This window comes from Melitaea cinxia, chromosome 14, assembly GCF_905220565.1.
Source record: "Melitaea cinxia chromosome 14, ilMelCinx1.1, whole genome shotgun sequence".
NCBI classification, from domain to species: Eukaryota; Metazoa; Arthropoda; class Insecta; order Lepidoptera; family Nymphalidae; genus Melitaea; species Melitaea cinxia.
The window spans coordinates 15396115-15419672 of record NC_059407.1 but is presented as its reverse complement, the minus strand read 5'-3'; the positions used below and the strand labels follow the sequence as shown (position 1 = coordinate 15419672).

The following is a 23558-nucleotide window of genomic DNA, read 5'->3' as shown; positions in this document are numbered from 1 at the left end:
TCGTATGGTTTTCGAATGAAGGGCGCTAAAAAAGTATTGTGCTCCGGGCACGAGTTACGCTCACTACGTCACTGCTTGTAGTATACATACAATAACATAAGGATGACCGGTAGATGCTTTAGCATTAAGCCCGCCATGTGTACAATAGAATAAATTTCATTGTGCAATGAAGCGTTTATAAATAATACATAAAGAAATAGTGTATTCAAATTCAAGATTTTAATAATAAATCCATGAAAATGCTTAATTCATAAGCGCACACTAACTACTTATTTACTTACTAGCTGTGCCCCGCGGCTTCACACGCGTTAATTTGAAGATAATAGCCGAAGCCTTCCTCGGTAAATAGGCTACCAGTAGCCCCTGAGATTAGCGCATTTAAACAAACAAACTTTTCAGCCTGCTTAATATGACTATAGTTAACCATATAGAATACGGATACAGAGATATACATGCATATATAAATCAGTCATGTTTGTAGGTACAGCTATTCTAGAATTCTAGACATTGGATTCAAAAAAAACGAGATAAAATAAAGTTATTAATAATTCAATGACACAGTTCTTATGATTTATGGCGCATGAAAATCAGTTATGAAGATTCTTGAAAAAACTAATTACCTACGCTATCCGTCTATCATGCGTGCTCTCGATGAATATGCATAACACGTGCATAAAGATATTGAGGTCAGTGGCTGTACGTTATTCAAGTAAATAAATAAAAAGTTCGTAATTCTTTTAACTGTCAAACTATAGATTAACAAATAAAAAAAAAAAAATTCGTCTCATGATCATGGCGTCTGCAATGTCACAAAAATAACGTGAATTTTAAAATAACAATCGTGATACTTGTAACGAAAAAGTATAGAAGTGTCAGAAGTTAAGAGCTTTTAAATAGAAACCTCAGCGCAATAAAAGTGGAAAATCAGTTAAATAAAAAAATCGTTATTCTAGCTCAGCTTATACATGTTGTGTAAAATATTTTTTAACCGACTTCCAAAAAAGGAGGAGGTTCTCAATTCGACTGTATTTTTTTTTTTATGTATGTTACATCAGAACTTTTGACTGGGTGGAGCGATTTCGACAAATTTTCTTTTAATCGAAAGGTGGTGTGTGCCAATTGGTCCCATTTAAATTTATTTGAGATCTAACAACTACTTTTCGAGCTATATCCAATAATGCGTTTTTACTTGACGCTTTTTTCGTCGACCTACGTTGTATTATACCGCATAACTTTCTACTGGATGTACCAATTTTGATAATTCTTTTTTTATTGGAAAGGAGATATCCCAAGCTTAGTACCATGATAAGAAAACCAGGATCTGATGATGGGATTCTAGAGAAATTGATGGAAATTCTTGAAAATCCGCAATAACTTTTTACTGGGTATACCGATTTTGATAATTCTTTTTTTGTTGGAAAGAAGATATCCTTAGTTTAGTACCATGATAAGGAAATCAGGATCTGATGATGGGATCCCAGAGAAATCGAGGGAACTTCTTGAAAATCCGCAATAACTTTTTACTGGGTGTACCGATTTTAATAATTTTTAATTTAATCGAAAGCTGATGTTTGTCATGTGGTCACATATAAATTTTATTGAGATCTGATAACTAATTTTTGAGTAATCTTTGATAACGCGTCGTTACTTGACTATTTTTTCGTCGATCTACGTTGTATTACTCGTCGATGTAATTGAAGTCGGTTTTTTTTCGTTTGCGAGCAAACACAATTATTTTTTTTTTTTTTAATTTTAGACTTCTATCAATTCATTTCAAAAATTGAAATAAATAAAATCAAAAACAAAAATGTATTTCTTTAAATAGACCTCGTATGTATAATTGTATATCCTATGAAATATCCTTAGAATGAACAAAAAGTATGCATGCAAGTATGCACTCAACAAAATATAAATCGTAATGAATATAGACGTAAAATATAAATTGTTGACATCTATCATTTAAAAAAATATATAAAAACAAAACGAGGTTCGATATTAACATAAAATACAAAGTTTATATGTATGGATACGCGATAAAGGCATCCTATTTTTTAAAATTCATTACTTATTAGTCACTTGTTAAAACTGTCACAATTTTTGTTTTCTTTTTTCTCTATTCAAGGAGTTTTAGTCCATAAGGACAACGGCACTCTATAGTAACATCGCACATGAAATATACAAAAAAAATAATACACAATTCTAAAGTTTGTGTAAAAATGAAATCAAAGATAATCGAAACTCAATAATATATCACAACAATTAGTACACCAGTATGTTGTGTCAGCACATGCTTCATTCGTAAGTATGATGTGTCGTGTTACATCTTACTTTCGCCACATAACAGCTAACACGGCTATAAAATTTGTGAAATAAATTCATAAAACTCGTTACGTCTCAAGGCGTTAGATGTAGCGTTTAAAACGTAAACGGAGTAATTAGCTTTGAAAGTTTAAGGATTTACTCGTGTTTGCTGATTATTCACTTAATAACTAAATGAAATAAAGGTTCCAATCTCTATACTTCATATTATATTAACTTGGATTTTTTTTAAATATTACATACAATTGCTATTTCTTAGACAATTTAAAAAAAAATACATAATGACACAATATTTGTTCCCGAACCTCCAATACAGGATTCCATCAATTTCCATCATACTTCGATTGATTGATTTATTTAGCTTGCAACATCCCACTGCTGGTCATAGGTCTTTTTCTTCATGTAGAAAAAAGGGTCAGAGCTTAATCCACCACGCTGATCCATATGGGTGCGGTGGATAAATTACCTACTATGAGTAGCGATCGCTATCAATTGTCAATGATAACAACCACACAGGATCATACTGACAGGCGTTAAACGTGAAGCGTTTTAAGTAGTATAAATACATAATCGCTCTAACCTCATCCCTTAAACCGCGTATAACATAAAAATAGACCCATTTACCAGAGGTCAGTAGCCGCGGTACAAAGAGCCTCAGTGAACCAGCGAGTGATATTGCTTTATTTAATACGGATTCACTTTCTACAGAGGGCGTGCTAAGTGCCAATGAAACATCGCTGAGATCTTTTCATGCGTATTTATAAAAGCTGCGTGAAAAGATGCTCTTAATTGGGAGAAAGTGTGGGTTATTTTCGCTTGATTAAGATCACTAAAAATGTTAAAAGATTTAGAGTTTATTTTGCCAGTTACTGGTATGGCGGTTTCCAACAGATAAAGTTTACGTTATGCTTTTTTTTCACCATCAACCTCTTATTTATTAATGAGATATTTATTCGCAAGCTGTGAGTCCAAAAGTGATTTGGAATTTATTACCTCAGGTCAAACATGACCTAGTGCCAGTTTTACCTCCCGCTGATAAATAATATCAAACAAACATTGTCATTGATCATCAATCGATGTAAAAGATCCAATGCAGTTTTTAGGTAGTTAGAACCACATAGTGTAAATGAAGATAGTTAAATGTAATCTAAACCTTTTTAAGATTTTTTGTAGTAGTTTTTAAATTACTTAAAAAAATAAGTAATGTATGTTAAGAGTGCGAATGAGCTTCTACAAATTATGATACTTACAACATTACATACTAAATCAATTTAATAAGGTTTACAGGTTTCAGCAAATTACTTGGATTATAAAATTAAGATATTTATGAATATTTTTTTCCTTTAAAACTGAATACATCTGTAACTCAATTGGAATAACTATTACTTAGAGATGTCAATATGCTACATTATATTATAATTTAGCAGCAAATAGTTTATTTTTTAAAACAGTAACTGCGGAGTTTCTTACCGGTTCTTCCCCGCGTAATCTACATTCCTAATTCGGCGGTAGCTTCACTTTTTACGATAATTATTTAATTCGTTAGATGGCGATGCGATGTTATTTTATAAGCCTATTTAAATTGATTTAATATGTAATGCAATAAAACCAAAACAATTGCAGTAAACCACCAGACGGCTGGTGATCGAGACAAACCAACATTCATTCGTTATCTCATCCGAGCAAACAGCTTTTTCTCACGGCCGCCGTCGAGAGCTTTTTAAACGCCGATAACGTTTCACTCTGTGAGATTAATCTATATAAAATAAAGCTGTCTGACTTTTATTAACTTTATAGATAACCAACTGTATCTCGCTGTTGCAGACGCGTAATTTTTGATTCCGTAAGAAAATCATGATGAGAAGCAGGCCTATACATTATTATGGATCTCCAGCTATGTACTAACTTTTATTACAATCAGAGCCAATATCTGCCCACCGTGCCTTGAAGAGCACGTTAAGCCGTCGATCCCGGTTGTTATCATGTACCTGATAGCGATCGTTACTCATAGCAAGGAATAAATCCGCCAACCTGCATTGGAGAAGCGTGGTGAATTAAGCTCTGATCCTTCTCCTACATGGGGAAAGAAGCCTATGCCCAGCAGTTCGATATTACAGGCTGAAGCGTAAGGGCCAATTTCACTAGTCATACATGAAGTTTATCCTACAAACAAGTTAGGATTAGAGTTTAACAGCTTAGAACTGGGCAATGGGATCTATTTCACCTCCATTAAAGAACTACAAGTTTTAGAATCATATTTTGTAATAGAAATATCTCATAAATATAGCTTAGCTTCTTCTTGCAAATAAAAAAAAATTTCAATATAAATGGCTTCAGAAGAACTTATAAATCGTCACTGTGCAATAATGTAAGTATAACGTTAATGTGGACTGTACAAATCAATTTTGAAATGTTACAACATTTTAAATAAATATAATTTAAAACTTATGAACTAGTTAATTTTTAACAGAATACTCGTACGACATAGAAAGTTATATATAAAACTAGTTGACCCCGCATACATTGTTTTACCATATATGTTATTAAACCCCCTAATCCCCCCCCCTTGTAATATAGGGGTATGAAAAATAGATGTTGGCCGATTCTCAGACCTACCCGATATGCACGCAAAATTTCATAAAAATCTGTCCAGCCGTTTCGGAGGTGTTTTGTAACTAACATTGTGACACGAGAATTTTATATATAAGATATAATACATGGAAAAACTTGTATAAATAAATGGTTTGAATAATATTTTAAGGTGTTGGTAAAGATATAACATAGATCAGATTTTTTCAACAGAAGACCATAAAAAATTCATCAGTAATACTCGTAATATCATTTGATAGTTCTATACGTTATTCCCTTTTTTTGTGATAGGCTATAAAAAGTACAATAATTTACAGAATGCGGGCGTTGTTAAAAATTAGTTCTGCTTCGTTATTAAATAAGCTTAACGTGTTTTAACGACTTGAATATATTTATGTTACTTATTAATTTGATGGTCGAACAATGGATTGACGCAGCGGTCAAAGCGAATGACTGTTGCGTTAGCGGTCGTTTGTTCGATATCCGCATATGGCAAATATTTTTAGAGATCGTAATTTTTTCGTCTGGACGTTTGTCATTGCATTTTGTACATGTGTATGATATTTCCTGTTAAACCTTACTCCATAATATACATATATTATATTATATTACACAGCATTTCAGTTGGACACTTTTCTGTTGAACCGTTCTTAATTTTTAATAAATGGTATTTAAGGGTATGAGGAGTATATATTTAATCGGAATCTTGACTTTTTTACAACTAGATTGGCAAACAAGCGTACGGTTCACCTGATGGTAAGCGATTACCGTAGCTTATAGACGCCTGCAAAATCAGAAGCGTCGCAAGCACGTTTCCGACCCTATCCCCAATCCCCCCCTGAAGCTTTGGTAATCTTACTCACCACAGGAACACAACACAGCTTTTAAATCAGTATTATTTAGCTTTGATCTCCTGTAAGGTCGAGTTACCCCAGTCGGGCTGCTCAATATTTTAATCAGGATATTTCCTGCTGTACCAGACCTCAGTTAAAATTCTTTCTTAATTTCTTTCTTTTTATTCCAGATATACATTGATAGCGTACTACGACATGTACTCGCAGATCTACACAACCACCAAGATCTGGATCCAGCTGCTTCTGGTCTGGCTTGTGTCCTTCGGTTTGATGGTATTACATAACCTTTATTTAGAAAATCCCGAGATTTTAAAATAAGTTTCAAAATAATAATAGCGGTAATTCCCGTAAGTTTAAAGGTATTAGTGACCGTGAAAGTTTAGAAGTTTAACCCGTTGACGCAGTTTGTACTAGCCCTGCTTTCTGCACTGCGTGTTGCGGGTTCGATTCCCGCCTGACTCTGGGTGTAATATTGATATTTATATATCTATACGTGTATAATTTCTGTGCATATATAAAAAATATTTGGCTGTTACCTAGAACACAAGCATTACGTTGCTTACCTTAAGAACAGACGAATGTTTGTGTATCATAAGATATATATATATTTATACTCTTTTCTTGTATTATCAATTATTGTTTTTTTTTATACTAATAGGGAAGCAAACAAGCGTAGCGCCCCGATGGTAAGCGGATACCGTAGTTTATGAACGCCTACTAAACGTGCGTTGCCGTCCCTACCTCTCAAGAAGCTCTGGTTTCCTTACGCATTGAAGGCACATTTTATGCTCTACTACTAGTGTCCCACTGCTGGAAAAAGACATATTAAATACTGTGTCACATAAACTACTCCATAAGCCACTGACTTTAAAAAAAAAGTGTGCGTGGGCAATCACACACGGTAGAAGTGAAACTTTTAAAAAGTCGTATGAAGGTTGCGAAGCGTTGCGATTAGTTCTATCGGCGATGATCACAGACAAGTCAAAAAGGTCGTAAGCTCCTTGCAAAGCGGGTCGCTTACGCGTTTTGATCACTAATGTAATCTATCCAATTCCCTCCCATACAAATGTAATGTATTTATGTTTTTCTTTATTTATCATGACGAATTTTCATTACATCGAGTTTCAAATCACAACGATTGTACAGAAATTTCAGTTCAGAAATACACTTAAAATTTTTCCTTTTTTTTAAATAAATATAAGGCAGATCCGGTTTTTTACTTCAGAAATTACAAACATAAGCCACAATAAAATGTCTAAATGACTTGAAAACCAGATTGCACAAAAAACTTTGCACGTAATGCTGCTGATCTTAAAGTAGTGTACATAGTTATTCTTTCAGGACCAATGTTGTGGCTATCAGCTACAGCCAGTTAATATATAAATACATAACCCCCTCTCGCCTAAAATTGGTAAAGTCACTTACAAAACCCACGTCAATAGCTCTGTTATCAAATTTTAATATTAAGTTAGAACTCTTACGTCGATCGAATAATAATTTTGAACGATTAAAACTTTGAAATATTACTAGGAAAGCCTTTTAATATTCATTAAAGATGCATCATATGTACTAATGTTAGAAAGCATGAAGTGTTTGTGTGTTAATCAGGATCTAACGGTCTTATTTCAATATTTCCATTAAAATTTAACAGTGATAATACTTTTTCTCATACAAACCAAGACTATATAATTTTGCAGTTCTTGTTTTTTATTCAAAGCTATTATTAATAAAAAAAATTAAGTAAAAATTAAAAAAAAAATGTGGCAATAGAATAAAAGTTTCACTTTCAATATCCTATCCTAAATAGTAGGTATACCCCACATAAATAATAGTGTATATTAAACGAATAGAAACAAACACGCTAGGATAAGGGAAGTCGAATTAGTTCATCGTACTTCCATGGATGATTCGTGTTTAATTGCCTCGAATTAGTCCGTCCGCGTGTCCCGCGCCTATAACTGGAGAATAATCGTTGATGACAGTAGTTTCGTGACGTGTTTTATCTATTTACTAAGAAAACAAAAAAGTTTGTTGGGATAAAAGGTTTTTTTTCTATTACTAATTTTGCAGCGGTTTTTTTACAGTTAAAATCATTTTAAACAAAGCAAAAAAATAATTTGCATAACATTAATTTTAATACAACATTAATTATATTTATTGATTATGTAAGTTAGGCTAGGCGAATTTTTATATATATATTTTTTTTATAAGAGATTAGCCGGAACAAGCAGACGTCTGCTTGTTCCGGCTAATCTCTGAAACGGTTGGACCGATTTTGAAGGGACTTTTTTTCACCTTGGCAGATAGCTGATGTAATAAGAGTAACTTAGACTACATTTTAGATTTTTTATTTTTATTTTATAACTCTGTGAACTGTACAATAACTATTTTGTTAAATTACACGCGGACGAAGTCACAGCCACAGCTAGTTTTAAATATACGGAATTAGACACCCTATATTATATTTAATCCCCTTAACGTCTCTATAATATTAATTTTAAGGTTTATAACATTAAAATTAGTTGACGAAAAATCGCTTTCGCCCATAACTCACAGGATATGAATTCATATAGCGTTAATTGTAAAACATTTATACATTCACTCATTCATCACCATTTCCGTAATCCAAGCTAATAACAGTTGATAACCGTTTGGTACAGTTTCGTCCAATTGTTTCTTGTGTAAATGCATTTTAATGGCGCTGGCACAGGGCTGCCTATTACCGGTCGCGTATCTAAGATTATGTCTCTATTTTATGGACTAGTCTAAGATTCGAACTAGAAATGAGCTAGACCCGTCTGTTTAAAGGATTAAAATGATTTTATATCTATTATTTTATATCTTCTATTGTATATTTGGTTGACTAAAAATTCCTGACAAGGCCATAATTAAATAATTTCTACTATACTGTAATGTGATATATCGTGAAAAGAGAGGTACAATTCGTGACGTTCTCACTCGTAAAAAAAAAACTAATTCGTAATTTTATTAATAAATTTTATAGTATTATGTGATAATTTTTTTTTTTTTAGTATTTTAAGAAACAAATGCTTAATTTAATAATTTATTTGAAAATGAAAAAGGATAATAAATATTGTTACAAAAATAAACATATAATGACATAAAAATGCCATAAACTCGAATCCTACATAGAAAAAAAAAATGAGTGTGCTTTTGACCACACGACTGCCGTATTAAAACTTCTTTAGATGCCCAGTACTTCTACAGTAATATACGAAACGTAACACTCTCTTACTCTCTCAACTTTCGTTCGCCTCACCCGATCACACTTTTCGTAACGCTCTCATCACGCATTCACCAGCATACTCCCCAGGTCAAGCGTGCGTAGAGAAGTTTTACTTCAAAAATCCTTTGCCATGTACGATATTTTACATAATTTAGTGTTAACAGATGAATAATAATTTTCAAATAACCGATTATATTCATTATTTTTGTTTAATTTAAACCATCCCTATTACAAAATGTGTTGTAATTGTGCATTCAATGAGTGAGGTCGAGGCGGAATAAGTACAGTACCGAATGAATATTCAGTTTATTTTTGGAAGTTTGTTATTTACGTTTTGAAACGTGTATCGTTTGATTTATAATATAATTACAATCCACTAGCTACGCCTGCGGTTTTACTTGTCTAACTTTTTAACCAGTAGGAGTATCGAGATCAATATATGGGCTATTTATTGTTACTGTGTGTCTCAAAATCAATTACAATCAGTTCTGTAATTTTTACGTCAAAGAATTAGACAGCTGTCAAATATTCGGCATTTTTTTTACATTGGGAAGATTATTATTATATTATCTCAATAGTCATCAATCTTACATTAGTAACTACTTTTTTAGTGAACATAATTATTATCATCAATATTTTGAACCCATGAATTTTAATATATCTCTACTACAGATAAAAAAATGTATAACTTTTAATTCAAAAATAATTATTTTTGCAGGTACCACCGCTTCTAGGCATCTGGGGTCAGCTAGGGTTGGATACAAACACGTTTTCCTGTACCATCCTCCCCAAAGAGGGTAAAAGTCCAAAGAAGTATCTCTTCGTATTCGGCTTCGCGCTGCCGTGCGTCGTCATCATCGTCTCTTACTCTTGCATTTACTGGAGAGTGAGAGAGAGTAAGCGGAAACTGGAGGGACGCAGGTGTGTATGTGGGTGAGATATCTGTGCATGTATTTTTATGTGTGAGACATATATAGAACCTTCCTAGGCTATCTAAGACACATATTGAAAAAAAAAAACGATTCGTTTTGGTTTTGAAATACGAATGGTTCAATTTCAAATTCGACACATCGTTTTTAAATATAGAAAACGGTTTTAGGTTCCTAAAAGTTAGAAAGCGTATTGAAATTTATGTAGGACCAGAAGGATATAGCGATTAATTCTTTAGAAGACTTTAATTGTATTTTGTAAAATTGACAAAAGTTTTTTTGAGTATGTAATGTTGGTATAATCAATAATTATATACTAGCTGCGCCACCCAGTTTCACAAGCTTAATTTCCGATCCCGTGGGAATGTCAGGATAAAAAGTAGCCTATGTGTCATTCTAGATCGAGTTTCATTAAAATCAGTCCACTAGTTTTAGCGTGAAAGAGTAGCAAACATACATTCATTCGAACAGACTTTCGTATTTATAATTTAATATATTAGTAGGATAGGATTGAGCAGTGAATAATGACCCCTATGCTTCGCTGCCCTTAAAGTTGACACAGCAGATACGACGGTATAACTCCTTCTAAGGCGCATAATTGTTGTACTTATCACTTGCAGTAAAATTATATTTTTATTTTATTTTAGGTATATATATAAATTAAATTAGAACTGTACGATATCTCTTATTATGTATGTTCTATGTATTATTCTTTATGAATCATAGTAGGTTTTTTTTTTGTTTACAGCAAGCTGAGCGGTCAAACAGCAAAAGAAAAAGAAGAAGACTCGCGTCTTACAACACTAATGCTAACAATATTCCTCTGTTTCCTCGCTTGCTTCCTACCCCTCATGATCATGAACGTAGCCGACGACGGTATAACCTACCCCTGGCTACACATCATAGCATCAATCTTAGCTTGGGCCTCTAGCGTCATAAACCCGCTAATATATGCAGCGACCAATAGACAATATAGAGCAGCGTACGGCAATCTTTTAAAAATATGTAAAAATAACCCCGTAGCAAGGCGAACGACTTGGGGTAGTAGGACTGTCGGTCATTCCTCAAACTCTCCCCATTATGTCGATAAACGTAATTTGAAAGAGAATCCGACTAAGTTATAAGTTTAACACGCACTGGCTGCGTTGGGACCATTTGAGATTTTGATAAAAAGTTCTCGAATAATTGTATACCATAGACAAGTTGTCATGTCAAAATTAAAAAGATGTCTCGTTTGTGTTAGCTTTGGTTAACGAATGTGAGATTTCGCATTATATTTGATACTTTAAATGGAAAGAAACTCGTCGAATGAAATTCATATCACGAAGCGTTAACTATTTTTTACTTGTGTGTCACAAAAATGTGTCTAAACAAACTTTTCAATTTTGAGTATAACACATAATCGAAAATCGAAAATACCTTGTGGCGAATACATACATACATAATTAGGGCAAATTTCACGGGATACAGATAAAATCTCAGATAATTATCTGACATAAAAATTGTATCCAACAGATACTCTATTTTATCGAAAGATATTCAGAACCTATAAAATCAAATTTTGCAGTTTATTAATTGAGATGTGAAAAGCCCTAGCAAAATATATATCGATAGCCTATCAGTAGTTTATGTGCAAGATAAACTGTCAAAAACCAGTGAAATTAGCCCTAAATATCGTCCTAATATTCGATATATATTAAACAAGATATCGAATGTATAACGCAAAAATTTTCAAAAGACTCTGATAACTGTAAATATATGTTAATATTGTAAATATAAAATCATATAACATACCGACATGACCAAAGTAATTTATTTAGATGTTAAGATTTGAAGAAAATTGTTTAGTTCTCAAATCATATAAAAATATTGTTAAACCACTAGTATAGTTTTAAATACAACTCTTTAAATAATGCAAATGATTTAATGAATTAAAATATTTCAAAATTTTCATATAATTTTTTTACGACAAAATATAAAAAAAAAACATATATTAAAAAGTCTAAAACAAATCGTACTTGATATATATACTTAATTTTTGTGTGACTATAAATACTACCAAAATGTTAATTCTACATATTTTACCCTTTTGGGATGTTACAGGCTGAATTGTGATCCATCGAGATATATTACAATCCAGAAGATTTCAATTAATACTTAATCCTTTAGAATTTACAAGTAAAATTATTATCAAAAATACATTTGAGTTGAACTAATATGCATTACCACATTCAAAATATATTGAATAACTGTCAAGAATTCACAAATAAATACTTAAATTTTTCCTCACGACTCATTCCCAAGCTATTTATATAAAAAAGTCGTATAGAAGCAGTAATATAAGGCAGAAGATAGATTTACAGGTGAACTTAAATAAAACGGTTATTTTTTATATACAATATAGCTTTGAAATAGTATGCGTCTCATTTGTAACCATTCTGTATAAATTCTGACCATGTACGATATATATCGTGTTTATAAAAAAAAAACAGCCTTTCACTAATTAAACTTAATACTGATTATCTAAATATTTTTTACATTTATAATGAAACTATAATTTTGTAAACGAGAAGGAAATTGTTGCAATTAAGGAGAAGAAAAATGTAAATAATAGCAATTTTGCCTTAAATGTTTCAAATAATTTGCATTTAAATATTATAAACTGTTTACAATTTCTCCCTCAAAACATTCCCTGTAGTTAATTAACATTACTATTTTGATATAATTAATTATATTTAACAAAACCAAAAATATTTAAAATAATAGTAAAATATTTCATAATTTTATATTTTATATTAATGATAATTATTTAATTTTTCACCAAGACTGATATTAAAAGTCAATTAGAATAATGGCAGCAATGATTTATCTAGTAAATTAATCTAAAAGTTAATGAATATAAGATAGTTTGTATATTAAATATTATACGCATTTGAATAATTTTGTAATTTATCTTCTTATAAATTTAGTTTAATTCATACCAAAGTCTAAATAAATGTATTTCAGAATGTTGCTTTGTTTTATTTAATCGTCTTCAAATAATTGTGTTTGCTCACAAACGAAAAAAAAACCGACTTCAATTACATCGACAAGTAATACAACGTAGATCGACGATAAAATAGTCAAGCAACTACGCGTTATCAAAGATTACTCAAAAAGTACTTATTAGGTCTCGATAAAATTTATATGTGACCACATGATAAACATCAGCTTTCGATTAAATTAAAAATTATCAAAATCGGTACACCCAGTAAAAAGTTATTACGGATTTTCGAGAGTTTCCCTCGATTTCTCTAGGATCCCATCATCAGATCCTGGTTTCCTTATCACGGTACCAAACTAGGAATATCCCCTTTCCAACAAAAAAAGAATTATCAAAATCGGTACATCCAGTAGAAAGTTATGCGGTATAATACAACGTAGGTCGACGAAAAAAGACGATTAAAACAAAATTTGTCGAAATCGGTCCACACGATCAAAAGTTCTGATGTAACATACATAAAAAAAAAAAAAAAAAAAAAAGTACAGTCGAATTGAGAACCTCCTCCTTTTTTGGAAGTCGGTTAAAAACGAGGAGGCTACTCAATTCGACCGTGTCTATATATATATTTTTTTTTTTTTTTTTTTTGTATGTTCGGGGATAACTTTGTCGTTTATGAACCGATTTTGATAATTCTTTTTTTGTTGGAAAGGAGATATCCTAAGCATGGTACCCTGATAAGGCAACTAGGATCTGATGATGGGATCTCAGAGAAATCAAGGGAAACCCTCGAAAATCCGCATAACTTTATACTGGTTTGCCGATTTTGATGATTTTTAATTTATTCGAAAGCCGATTTTTATCATGTGGTCACATATAAATTTCATCGAGATCTGATTACAACTTTTGGATTAATCTGATAATGCGTATTTACTTGACTATTTTTTTTTTCGTTTGCCAGCAAGCACAATTATTTTGTATATAGTATATAGGTTGTTTGACTTCTAACTGCGTTCCTTCAAATGGGGGCTCTTTAGGTGTTATATAACGTCGCGCGTGAAAAAAAAACTAACCATTTTTTAAATTTTACTTTCTCGTATACGTCTACTCTGGCAACGTACTTGTCCATTACCGTCCAATGCTATTTTGCTTAGCTTAACAAAACGTCCATAAAGTGAAATATTAATAGTAAACGCCACATATAAATAAAGAATCGCATATCACATATGCAAACGATTTTTTTTTTCGTAGCGTATTTTTCATCTATACAAATAAATAAAATTGGTGTGTCTGTTTGTAATATCAAAATAACCGCATTTTAATAAATTCATATGTATGTATACGCGGAACATATATATTAAAATAACATTTTTTATAATTTTTGTCCGTCTGTCTGTCTGACTTTCAGTGGCAGATAGCTGGTGTAAGGTGCTGGTATAAGGAGTAAAGTAGGCTACTTTTATTTTAAAAATGTAATTTTATAACTGCAAACTGAACAAAACCTTTTTTGTTAAATTCAACACACAACGTAAAACTATATTGCGTAGCAATTGCATAGTGATACCCGAACTGTCATTGTATAATTATCGGCACCCCTATGTTATAAGAGAGAATTTGTGACCCCTAGACGATGCGCAAAGGGATTCCCACTCTGTAACTGAGCGTTCAATATTCGTGCCGAATTTGGTAAATAAGCTAGTTAAAAATATAAATAAAATAAAAAATTGATTAGGCCAACGTACGACGACGTTTGATAACTTAATAAATAAAGATCGTTCCCGAAATAAATAATGTCATATTATGTTTGTATAACTCACAATGAAGTTAAACTTATTAAGATAATATTATAGTGAATTTTTACCTAAATAACTAAAATAGATTTTTTTTACGATTTATAATTGATATGTTTAATTCAATCGAATATAGATACTATCTATTTTATAATTACTAGTATCCTTAATGTACAAAAAAACCATTAGGAGAGTGCGTCAATCCCTAACGAGTATCAGGTTTAGATGGACATCGTCCGATGCCTATAAAATCGCAACTAAATTTCAATAAACTAAGATAACATAAATTAATGTTGTTTTAAAATTTATCCCCAATAGGGAAAGGCAAAGGACTATAATCCATACAGCCTAGTCTGAATTTGTAAGTTTCGTTCTGATATATCAAAAGGCCGGAGCCAAGTCTGAAGTAACTTTATTGTTCTTCTGATTCGATGACTGGTAGAGTAAGGCCGAAACCAAGTCTGAAATTTCATATTTTCGTCTACTCTTCTTTGTCTATAAGTGATAGGCGAGGTCGAAACCAAGTCTGTAATAGGCCGAAGCCTGAAATATCAAAATAAAATTTCACATCCGATGAATGAAGGTCCTGATCCTGTTTCAAATATCATTGATAGTATTGCAAATAAATTCAAATATACTAGTATAGTTATCCAAATTAGTCAATAAATCTTGTGTATTGCGCGGGACATTTTTTGGTCCAGAAGTTGATAACAAGTTGGCTATAAATAAGAGGCGTTCCAGATTAAAAGCGGAGCATTCAAAAAATATGTGATCTAAAGACTGTGTAGAGTTGTTGGTGCAATGTGGGCAAACGGGCGATGAGATGATACGCATACGATTCAAATGTGCATTAAATCTGCAATGTCCAAATCTCAAGCGGCATAGTATTGTATAATATTTTCTGCTTCTATGTTGATGCGATTTAGTAAACCAAGGACTTTTTCCAATATCTTGATTTATCTGAGCATACCAAGATCCTTTTCTTAACAAGGTTTGTCGCCAAAGATCACGCCAATCAGATAGGATTTTTGATTTAATAGCAACTAATAGATCAGTGTATGGTACGGCAACATTCTCATCAACAGGGCTGCCGCTGTCACTGTCAACAATTGAACGTGCCAGAAAGTCCACATGTTCATTTCCCCTTACTCCTATATGTGAAGGTGTCCACAATAATTTGATGTTGTAGTTTCTTCTGGATAGTTGATAAAGGAGATGTCTTATTTCTAAAATGATGAAGTTTGTATTAGCACTGAATTGATAATTATCTAAAGCCTTTAGAACGCTCATACTGTCAGTAATGATCAGCCAATATTGATTAGTTTGTTTTTTAATGAATTCTAGGGCAGCAGTAATTGCTAGAGCTTCAGCTGTAAATATTGATATCTCCTTTTTCAATCTGACGCCTTGGCCAAACTTCAGATGAGGTACATAATAGGCCATGGAAACATTTATATCATTTTTTGATCCATCTGTGTAAACTTGTTTGAACTTATCAGAGTATTGTGCTATGAGGTTGTAAACTTCCTGGCGCTCTTTTAGCTTATGGTCAATAATAATATCGATTTGATTAATAAGACAGTCAAACTCCTTTTCGTAACACATCCAATTGCTAGAACTGTGTATTTTGTGTTGGTTATTTAGATTTAACATGAATGAATATTCGAAGAGAATAAATGGGTTATTAGAAGTTAATGGAGCATTTACAGGATATTTACTATGTAAGTAATTAAGCTTTTTAATTAGAGGATGATTACTAATGGAAAACAGTTTTAGCAAAAAACAGTATTTCAAATATTTAAATCTAAGGTGTAAAGGGGAAATGTTGCACTCGACCTGTAACGAATTAATTGGGGTTGTTTTCATGGCGCCAGTGATAAGTCTCAGGCTGTGATTTTGAATAATATTTAATTTGTTAACCAACTTGTCATTAGCAGAAAAACATAGAAATCCATATTCAAAATGACTGCGTACAAGAGATTTATATAGGGTAAGAAGGATTTTTGGATCAGAACCCCAATATGTTTTTGCAAGAGACTTTAAAATATTAAGAGCCTTAAGAGCTCTATCAACTATGTGGTCTACATATTTGTTCCATGATAAATTATTCATGAATATAACACCTAAAAATTTAACTTCATTTGTGATAAGAAGAGATATATTATTATAGTTTATTTTAATTCTTTCAGACCCTACTTTATTAAAAACTATGACTTTAGACTTTTCAAAGCTAATGTCCAATGCAAGATAATTAAAATAAGAATTTAATTTAACTAAAGCTTCGTTTAACTTAAGATTTAGGGTAGTTATATTATTACTAGAACAATAGACTACCAAATCATCAGCAAACTGTAAATTGTATATATGAGAGCCTAGAATTAAGTTTAATCTATGTATATAAAGTGTGAAAATCAATGGACTCAAAATGCTACCTTGACATGTACCTTTATGAGAAAGCCTTGGACCAATAAGTCTATTATTATACTTAACAAATACCTTCCTACTGTGCAAAAAATTAAAAATCCATTGTATAACTTTTACAGGTAAACCAATCGCAGCTAATTCCGTGGATAGAATATGATGGTTAACATTATTAAAGGCTCCAACTACATCGAAGAAAACTCCAGCGAGAGCTTGCTTTGATTGTATAGCATTATAAATATCAAGATGTAAGTGAGCAATGCTCTCCCTTGAAGACCTGCCTCTTCTAAAACCAAACTGATTAGAAGGTAAAATATGATTAGACTCTATGAAATGTTCCAATCTTTGTTTTAAAAGTTGTTCAAATATTTTTCCCATGCAAGAAGTCAATGCTATAGGTCTATATGAATCAAAGTTAAACTTGTCCTTGTTGGGTTTTAAGATAGGTACTAAACAATCAACCTTCCAATCCATAGGAATAAGATTATGCTCCCAAAGAAGATTCAGGATATTTAATAAAATTAGTTTAGATTGAGAAGACAGGTGTTTAAGCATTTTATATGAAATGTAGTCAAGGCCAGGTGTAGAGTCTTTTCTGGATGAAATAGCAGAATTTAATTCGACAATGGTAAAAGATTTTATAATAAAATTTTGATTAGGAAGAATATGGCAGAAAGAATTAAGATTAAAGGCTGGCTCTACAGTATCTGGAGTATATTTTTTGAGAAAATCAAAGATCCAAGAATAGTCAGAGTTGATATGGGAAGGTGGAGAATAGCTTTTGTTAAATTTTCGCATATACGTCCAAATGACTGATATAGGAGTCGATCTGTTAAATTGTTCACAAAGTTTTATCCAACTGTTTCTTCTCTCATTTCTGATAATATATTTTTTGGTGGCTTGTAGTCTTTTAAAATTAATGTAATTAGCCTCAGTGGGATCAGATTTAAAAGTCAAATAAGCGTTTTTGCTATTTAATACGGCTTTGGTGCAATTGAAATTCCACCAAGGAAGAAGTTTTTTTTTTTTATTTAAGTTAGAAGGAGAGCATGAAGATAAAGCTGTCTTAACCAAAGAGTGCTTAGAAATAGAAGATGATTTCCACAGTGCTGAGTGTAAAATATCTGTAAATTTTGTGTAGTTATGAAGGGGGTCTTGTGTATCAAGAGAAAATTCAGTGAGCAATAGTTGGACATTTAAATTATAAATGTTCCAATCAACGTTGTTCAGGTTAGGGAAGCAGGGTAGTGAGCTACTATTGGGAATAGGAGTGGCATTGTAATGATTGTTATTAAGTAAAATTTTTGTGATTACAGGAAAGTGGTAGCTGCCTAAGGGATCGTCATGTACTGACCAGTCACACTCTAGAGCCAATGAAGGTGATACTATGGTTAAGTCAAGAGCATTCTGTCTCCATATGTGCGAACCAACAGTGGTCATACTTCCGTCATTAAGTATAACCAAATTATTGTTATTGATAGACTCTAAAATGTCTTTGCCTCGACAATTAGAAGTAGAACAGCCCCAGGCTGAGTTTAGGCCATTAAAATCTCCTGCTAGGAAGATTGGTTCTGGTAAACTTTTAATTAACCTGTCTAGTTTAGATTTAGAAAAAGCAGGATTGCAATTAGTTGGACTGTAAAAGCTTATGATAGTAAGTTCTTTGTTGCTAGAGTATTTTATACGAACAACAACATTTTGAATGGAGTCATCATAAAAAGTATCAATTTTAGAATAAGAAATAGAGCTATGTATTAATATGGCTACGCCATTGTGGGTGTTTCCTGAATCAAGACGAATTACATTGTAATGACGTATCTTAAATTTTTGACAAGGCTTTAACCAAGTCTCACAAATTAACGCAATGTGAATATTTTTGTCCAAAAGGAAATAATTAAAAATATGTTGATTGTGTAGAATACTCTGAGCATTCCATTGCACAATATTTAAAGTATCCATAAAGTACAAATTATTTATTAGTAACCTTTTTTAATGTATCTTGCAGGACATTTTTAATATTTTGGGAAGAGATAGGTATTTCATTATTTTTGTTTAGTGTTATAAGTTTTACTAAAGCTTCTGTAATAGATTTGAGTATTATTTCGGAATTTAAAAGAGATAAGAACTGATCAGTTTTGTTTAATGATGGAAAGTGAGAGCTGTTTAAAACATCAACAAAGCTTTTTTTCTGAAATTTATCTCTGTTAAGCTGGATTTTTTCTTTTTTAACAGGGCATGCAGGGGATATGGCAATGTGATTGCCAGAGCAGTGACAGCAACTGGCTGCAGTATAAGGAGTCTGACAATCTTTAAAATTGTGACCTTCGCCACAAATGCTGCATCTTTGTGAATTTTTACAGAATTTTGCAATATGACCATATCTTAAACACTTTAGACACTGCTTTACTGGCGGGATGTACTGCCGTACTTCGAACCGCCAGCTGTTGAGGTCCACACTATCTGGTAAATTGGGACAGGAAAAGGTTATAGAAATTGTTTTTGTGGGGATTAATTTTATTTCTCCATTTTCTCTTACACGTCGCATAAATCTACGTATAGATATAATATTTTTCGTGCTAGTTAGAGCTGAATATATTTCTTTATTGGATAATTCTATAGGCACATGAGAAATTACCCCAGTGACCTCTGTAGCGGCAGCCGGAAGGGAAGCTTTAAGTTTGTACCCATCAAGATATTTTTTGTTGCCTAAGACCGCGTTAGCAAAAGCAGGTCTATCAAAGATAACTCCAACTTTACTTTTATTAATGCGTTTTAGTTGTTTCACGCCTTTATTATATTTTTTTATGCTATTAGCGAGTGTCATCATGTCTCTTGTTCCGATTGGCTTGTCAGCCTCTGTACTCTCCAGGAATACAATATAGTCAAAATTACCCCCGTTCTCAGGGTAGTGCCGCACGTAATCGGCTACCCGAAACGGGGCATACCTTTCGGCGTCTGTTAGCTCAACAGATTTTATGGACTCGGAGTCGGAGCTCAACGAGTCGTCCTCAGCGTTACCTTCCTCCTTCTTTTTCCTTTTCTTACTTCTCCCCATCTCTTGATTAATTTATAAGTATTTATTTATAAAAAACTCCAGTGAATGAATTATAAAATTAATAAAATATTTTTGAAAAAAAAAAGACCGCCTTTTCACTTCAAAGTTCCCGCGCTTTCTTCAACATAAATTAATGATTATATACATTAGCGATTCTTATTCAAAAATATTTTTAACGTCTAAATAATTAAATTTTGTGTTAATACGGAAACAACGACTACATAAAACTGTTATGAAATGACAAATAGCCAAAGCCGAATAAAAAAATATCTTGAATGAATGAATGAATTTAGAATTAATGGCTTTCACTAGTGCCGAATAGCACAGATGATTTCGCCAATGTCACGTAAGATGGAGAAGACACGACGGAGATTGGTCGGTGAATTAGAGGTAGCAACCTCAGTAGAATTTTGAAGACTGCCAAAATAGTAGGTATTATATATCAAACTATGAACCTAAAACAACACAAGCACTAAATATACTATAAAAAAAAAAAAAAACTTATAAGCAAAAAATTCATGACATTGTCAAAGAGTAGGAATTCCATGGAGCATAGAGAAATTCTCTATGCTCCATGAGGAATTCCTATTTGATATGTCATAAAATACAATTTTCTGTTAACACTGAAATCTATAGTGTCTTTGGTTACTTGAAGTTGTCAGTGACGAGGTCCATAATTCCGTAGAAAATAGAAATTTTAGCCAAAATATGTCAAAAAGAATCGCTCAGAGCTCTGTAAACTGGGCTGCTTTGGCCGAAAGGGTTCCAGCTGAGCAGAAGGCCAGCCTTGCTGCTTTCAAAGTCAAGTCCGATGGCTATCTTCGCAGGTTAGTTTTGACATGAATGTTACATAATTTTTAAATCGATTTTTGTTAATTTAAAAAACAAAGTGCCCTTTTCTAGCAAATATTTGATATTATATACGTCATTCAGTATCAATTTTAATATTAATTATTGTATAATATTATTGTATTTTTTTTTGCAATTTTAGGGTATTAGCTAACCCCGCAGAGGCACCCAAAATTAACTGGGCGGTCTACAAGCAGACCATTCCTATCCCTGGAATGGTAGATAACTTCCAGAAGCAGTATGAGGCCCTGAAGATCCCATACCCTGCTGACACAATGACAGCTAAGGTTGATGCCCAATGGGTTGAAATAAAGAAAGCTATCGACGCTTTTGTACAAGCGTCTAATGCTAACATTGCTAAGTAAGTTAATCCTTGTTAGTTTTATTTAATTATTATTTAAATATGAGCTTTATTCTCCTTTGTCTTGTAACAAAATTTACACTAATTTAAATTAGAAATTTAGAATAATTTCTATTAAATAAACATTGGTGTAACAAATTTTTAATATAATTCATTATCAGTAAAAATCTATTTATTTAATAGTCAAAATAATTATTGCTAATTGTTGTTGTATAATTTTATCAAATTTATCTAAATTATGTATATTATAAAATATTATTATTTCTAGGTACCAGAAACAAATTGAAGAGACCAACGCAATCCTTCCTTACGACCAGATGACCATGGAGGACTTCAAGGATGCCCATCCCGATATTGCTATTGATCCTATCAACAAGCCTACATTCTGGCCCCACAATCCCGAGGAACAATTAGACTACGTCGACCCGGAGAAGCAAGCTCAGGCCTCTCATTAAATGAAGCATAATTAAATAGAGCTTACAATAAGTTCAACTGTAAAGTTATCAAAATAGAACATTTTCTCTGGAGATCATGTACTGTGGTTATTATCTGTTCTGTATAATTTATGTAGGAATAAAGTAATATTTCCAATTAGATTATCCTTTCGAATGCCTACTCCTTTCTACTGATTGATTATAGATTAATTTTTTAAATAGGAAAGGTTCAAATCTGTTAAACAGTTACATATATATCAGAAATACAATCAGAATGAGTGCATAAAATGAAAAATATAATAAAACTAGTCGAAAAGAAAGTATCAGACAGAGGTAATTTTATTAGGACAACCAATGAACAGGCCCTTCATCTATAATATAAAAATCAGTCGCTGAATGTGTTGCTAAGCGCAAAACTCGAGAACGGTTGGACCGAATTCGCTAATTCTTTTTTTAAAATATTCCTTGAAGTACGAGGATGGTTCTTACGGAGAGAAAAATTCTAAAAAAAAAAAAATTAAAATTTCCTGAAAAAGTCTAAAAACAACACTTTTCTATACTCCCATACAAAAGATTTGTGATAATACTTTAAAAGTCAATTTGAACTTTAATACCATACGATAAAGTTTGTGTTAGGCGATACGAAGTTCGCCGGGTCAGCTAGTTTCTAATAAAATGAAAATTTATTTTTATAGATACAAAATTTGTTTAGAAAAATAAAAAACACGTATTATTTATATTTAGTTTATTTGGTGAGTTGCACATATTACGATATTGCAGATCAGGAATGTTACATCTAATAACTTCATTGACGTGTTCTCAACAACTATAATTTTTTTTACACATTAATTTGTTATTAAAATTTGTTCCTAGAACATTGTGTATAATTCGCAATTTTTATAATATTTACCTTCAAGGCATTATGTTATTATTAACAATATGCATAAAATAGTTTTTAACCGAGTTTGAACGTCACTATGGAACTATACATCAATGTTGAATAGAATGCAAACAAGTGAAAAGTGAAATATTTCATCTTTTTTTATCAAAAAAAAAAAAAAAAAAAACATGAATTCGGGATACTTATAACTTATATAATAAAATTTGTCCTAAATTAAAACTTAAGTATAACTGGGAAAATGGAAAAATTATCAATCAGAGCTTTCAGTTTAAATTCTGTTACCAAAACAAAAAAAAAGTAGTATGTTTTGCTTTAACTAACTCGTCCACTTGACACTTCAAAAATTAGATTAAAAAAACAATTGTTTGAATGTTATTCAAATATTAAATGAAAATTTGAGCAAGTTAAATTGTATATTTTAATTACTAAAATTTAATTGCATTCACAATGACAGAAATGAGGAGCGAAAAGATGAAATATTCTCCTGTGAAGTTATCTGATAAATCCAATATTTCCTACACAATTTGCGGCAATTTGCATAATCATTTTTACACATAAACACGCTATTAACCATTTCTAAGTTCAATTTTTTATTAGCATTTTGACAAAACTCGCTCGCCAGTTATAAAAAAAAATACAGATTTATAATCCAAAAATTCCACAATAGGCATGACGACAGTATCAAAAAATCGTCAATTTAATGATTTTAGGGAAACAATCATGTTAAAAAAATTCAAAATACTGGTTTAGTTTTATTTAAAATATTAAGATTGTTATGATTTTTAATAAAATAAAACATTAAATTACTGCAATTCGCCGGTCACAACGG

General features: G+C 31.9%; 2 protein-coding genes across 2 annotated transcripts in view; both read left to right on the top strand.

Annotated features, from left to right (window-relative positions):
* LOC123659439 (protein trapped in endoderm-1) overlaps positions 1–11846 on the top strand; it is a 32541-nt gene extending 20695 nt beyond the window's left edge. The window contains exons 4-6 of the mRNA XM_045594654.1: positions 5933–6035; positions 9728–9930; positions 10687–11846. Coding sequence (XP_045450610.1) covers positions 5933–6035; positions 9728–9930; positions 10687–11062 — 682 coding nt within the window. The 3' untranslated portion in view covers positions 11063–11846. The remainder of the gene's footprint in view (positions 1–5932; positions 6036–9727; positions 9931–10686) is intronic.
* An 8939-nt stretch (positions 11847–20785) lies between these two features.
* On the top strand, positions 20786–21988 carry LOC123659491 (ATP synthase subunit d, mitochondrial). The gene is made up of 3 exons (XM_045594705.1): positions 20786–21011; positions 21176–21394; positions 21663–21988. Exons 1-3 carry the CDS (start codon positions 20893–20895, stop codon positions 21847–21849), a joined length of 525 nt encoding a protein of 174 aa, XP_045450661.1. The 5' UTR covers positions 20786–20892; the 3' UTR covers positions 21850–21988.
* The last annotated feature ends 1570 nt before the right edge of the window (positions 21989–23558 follow it).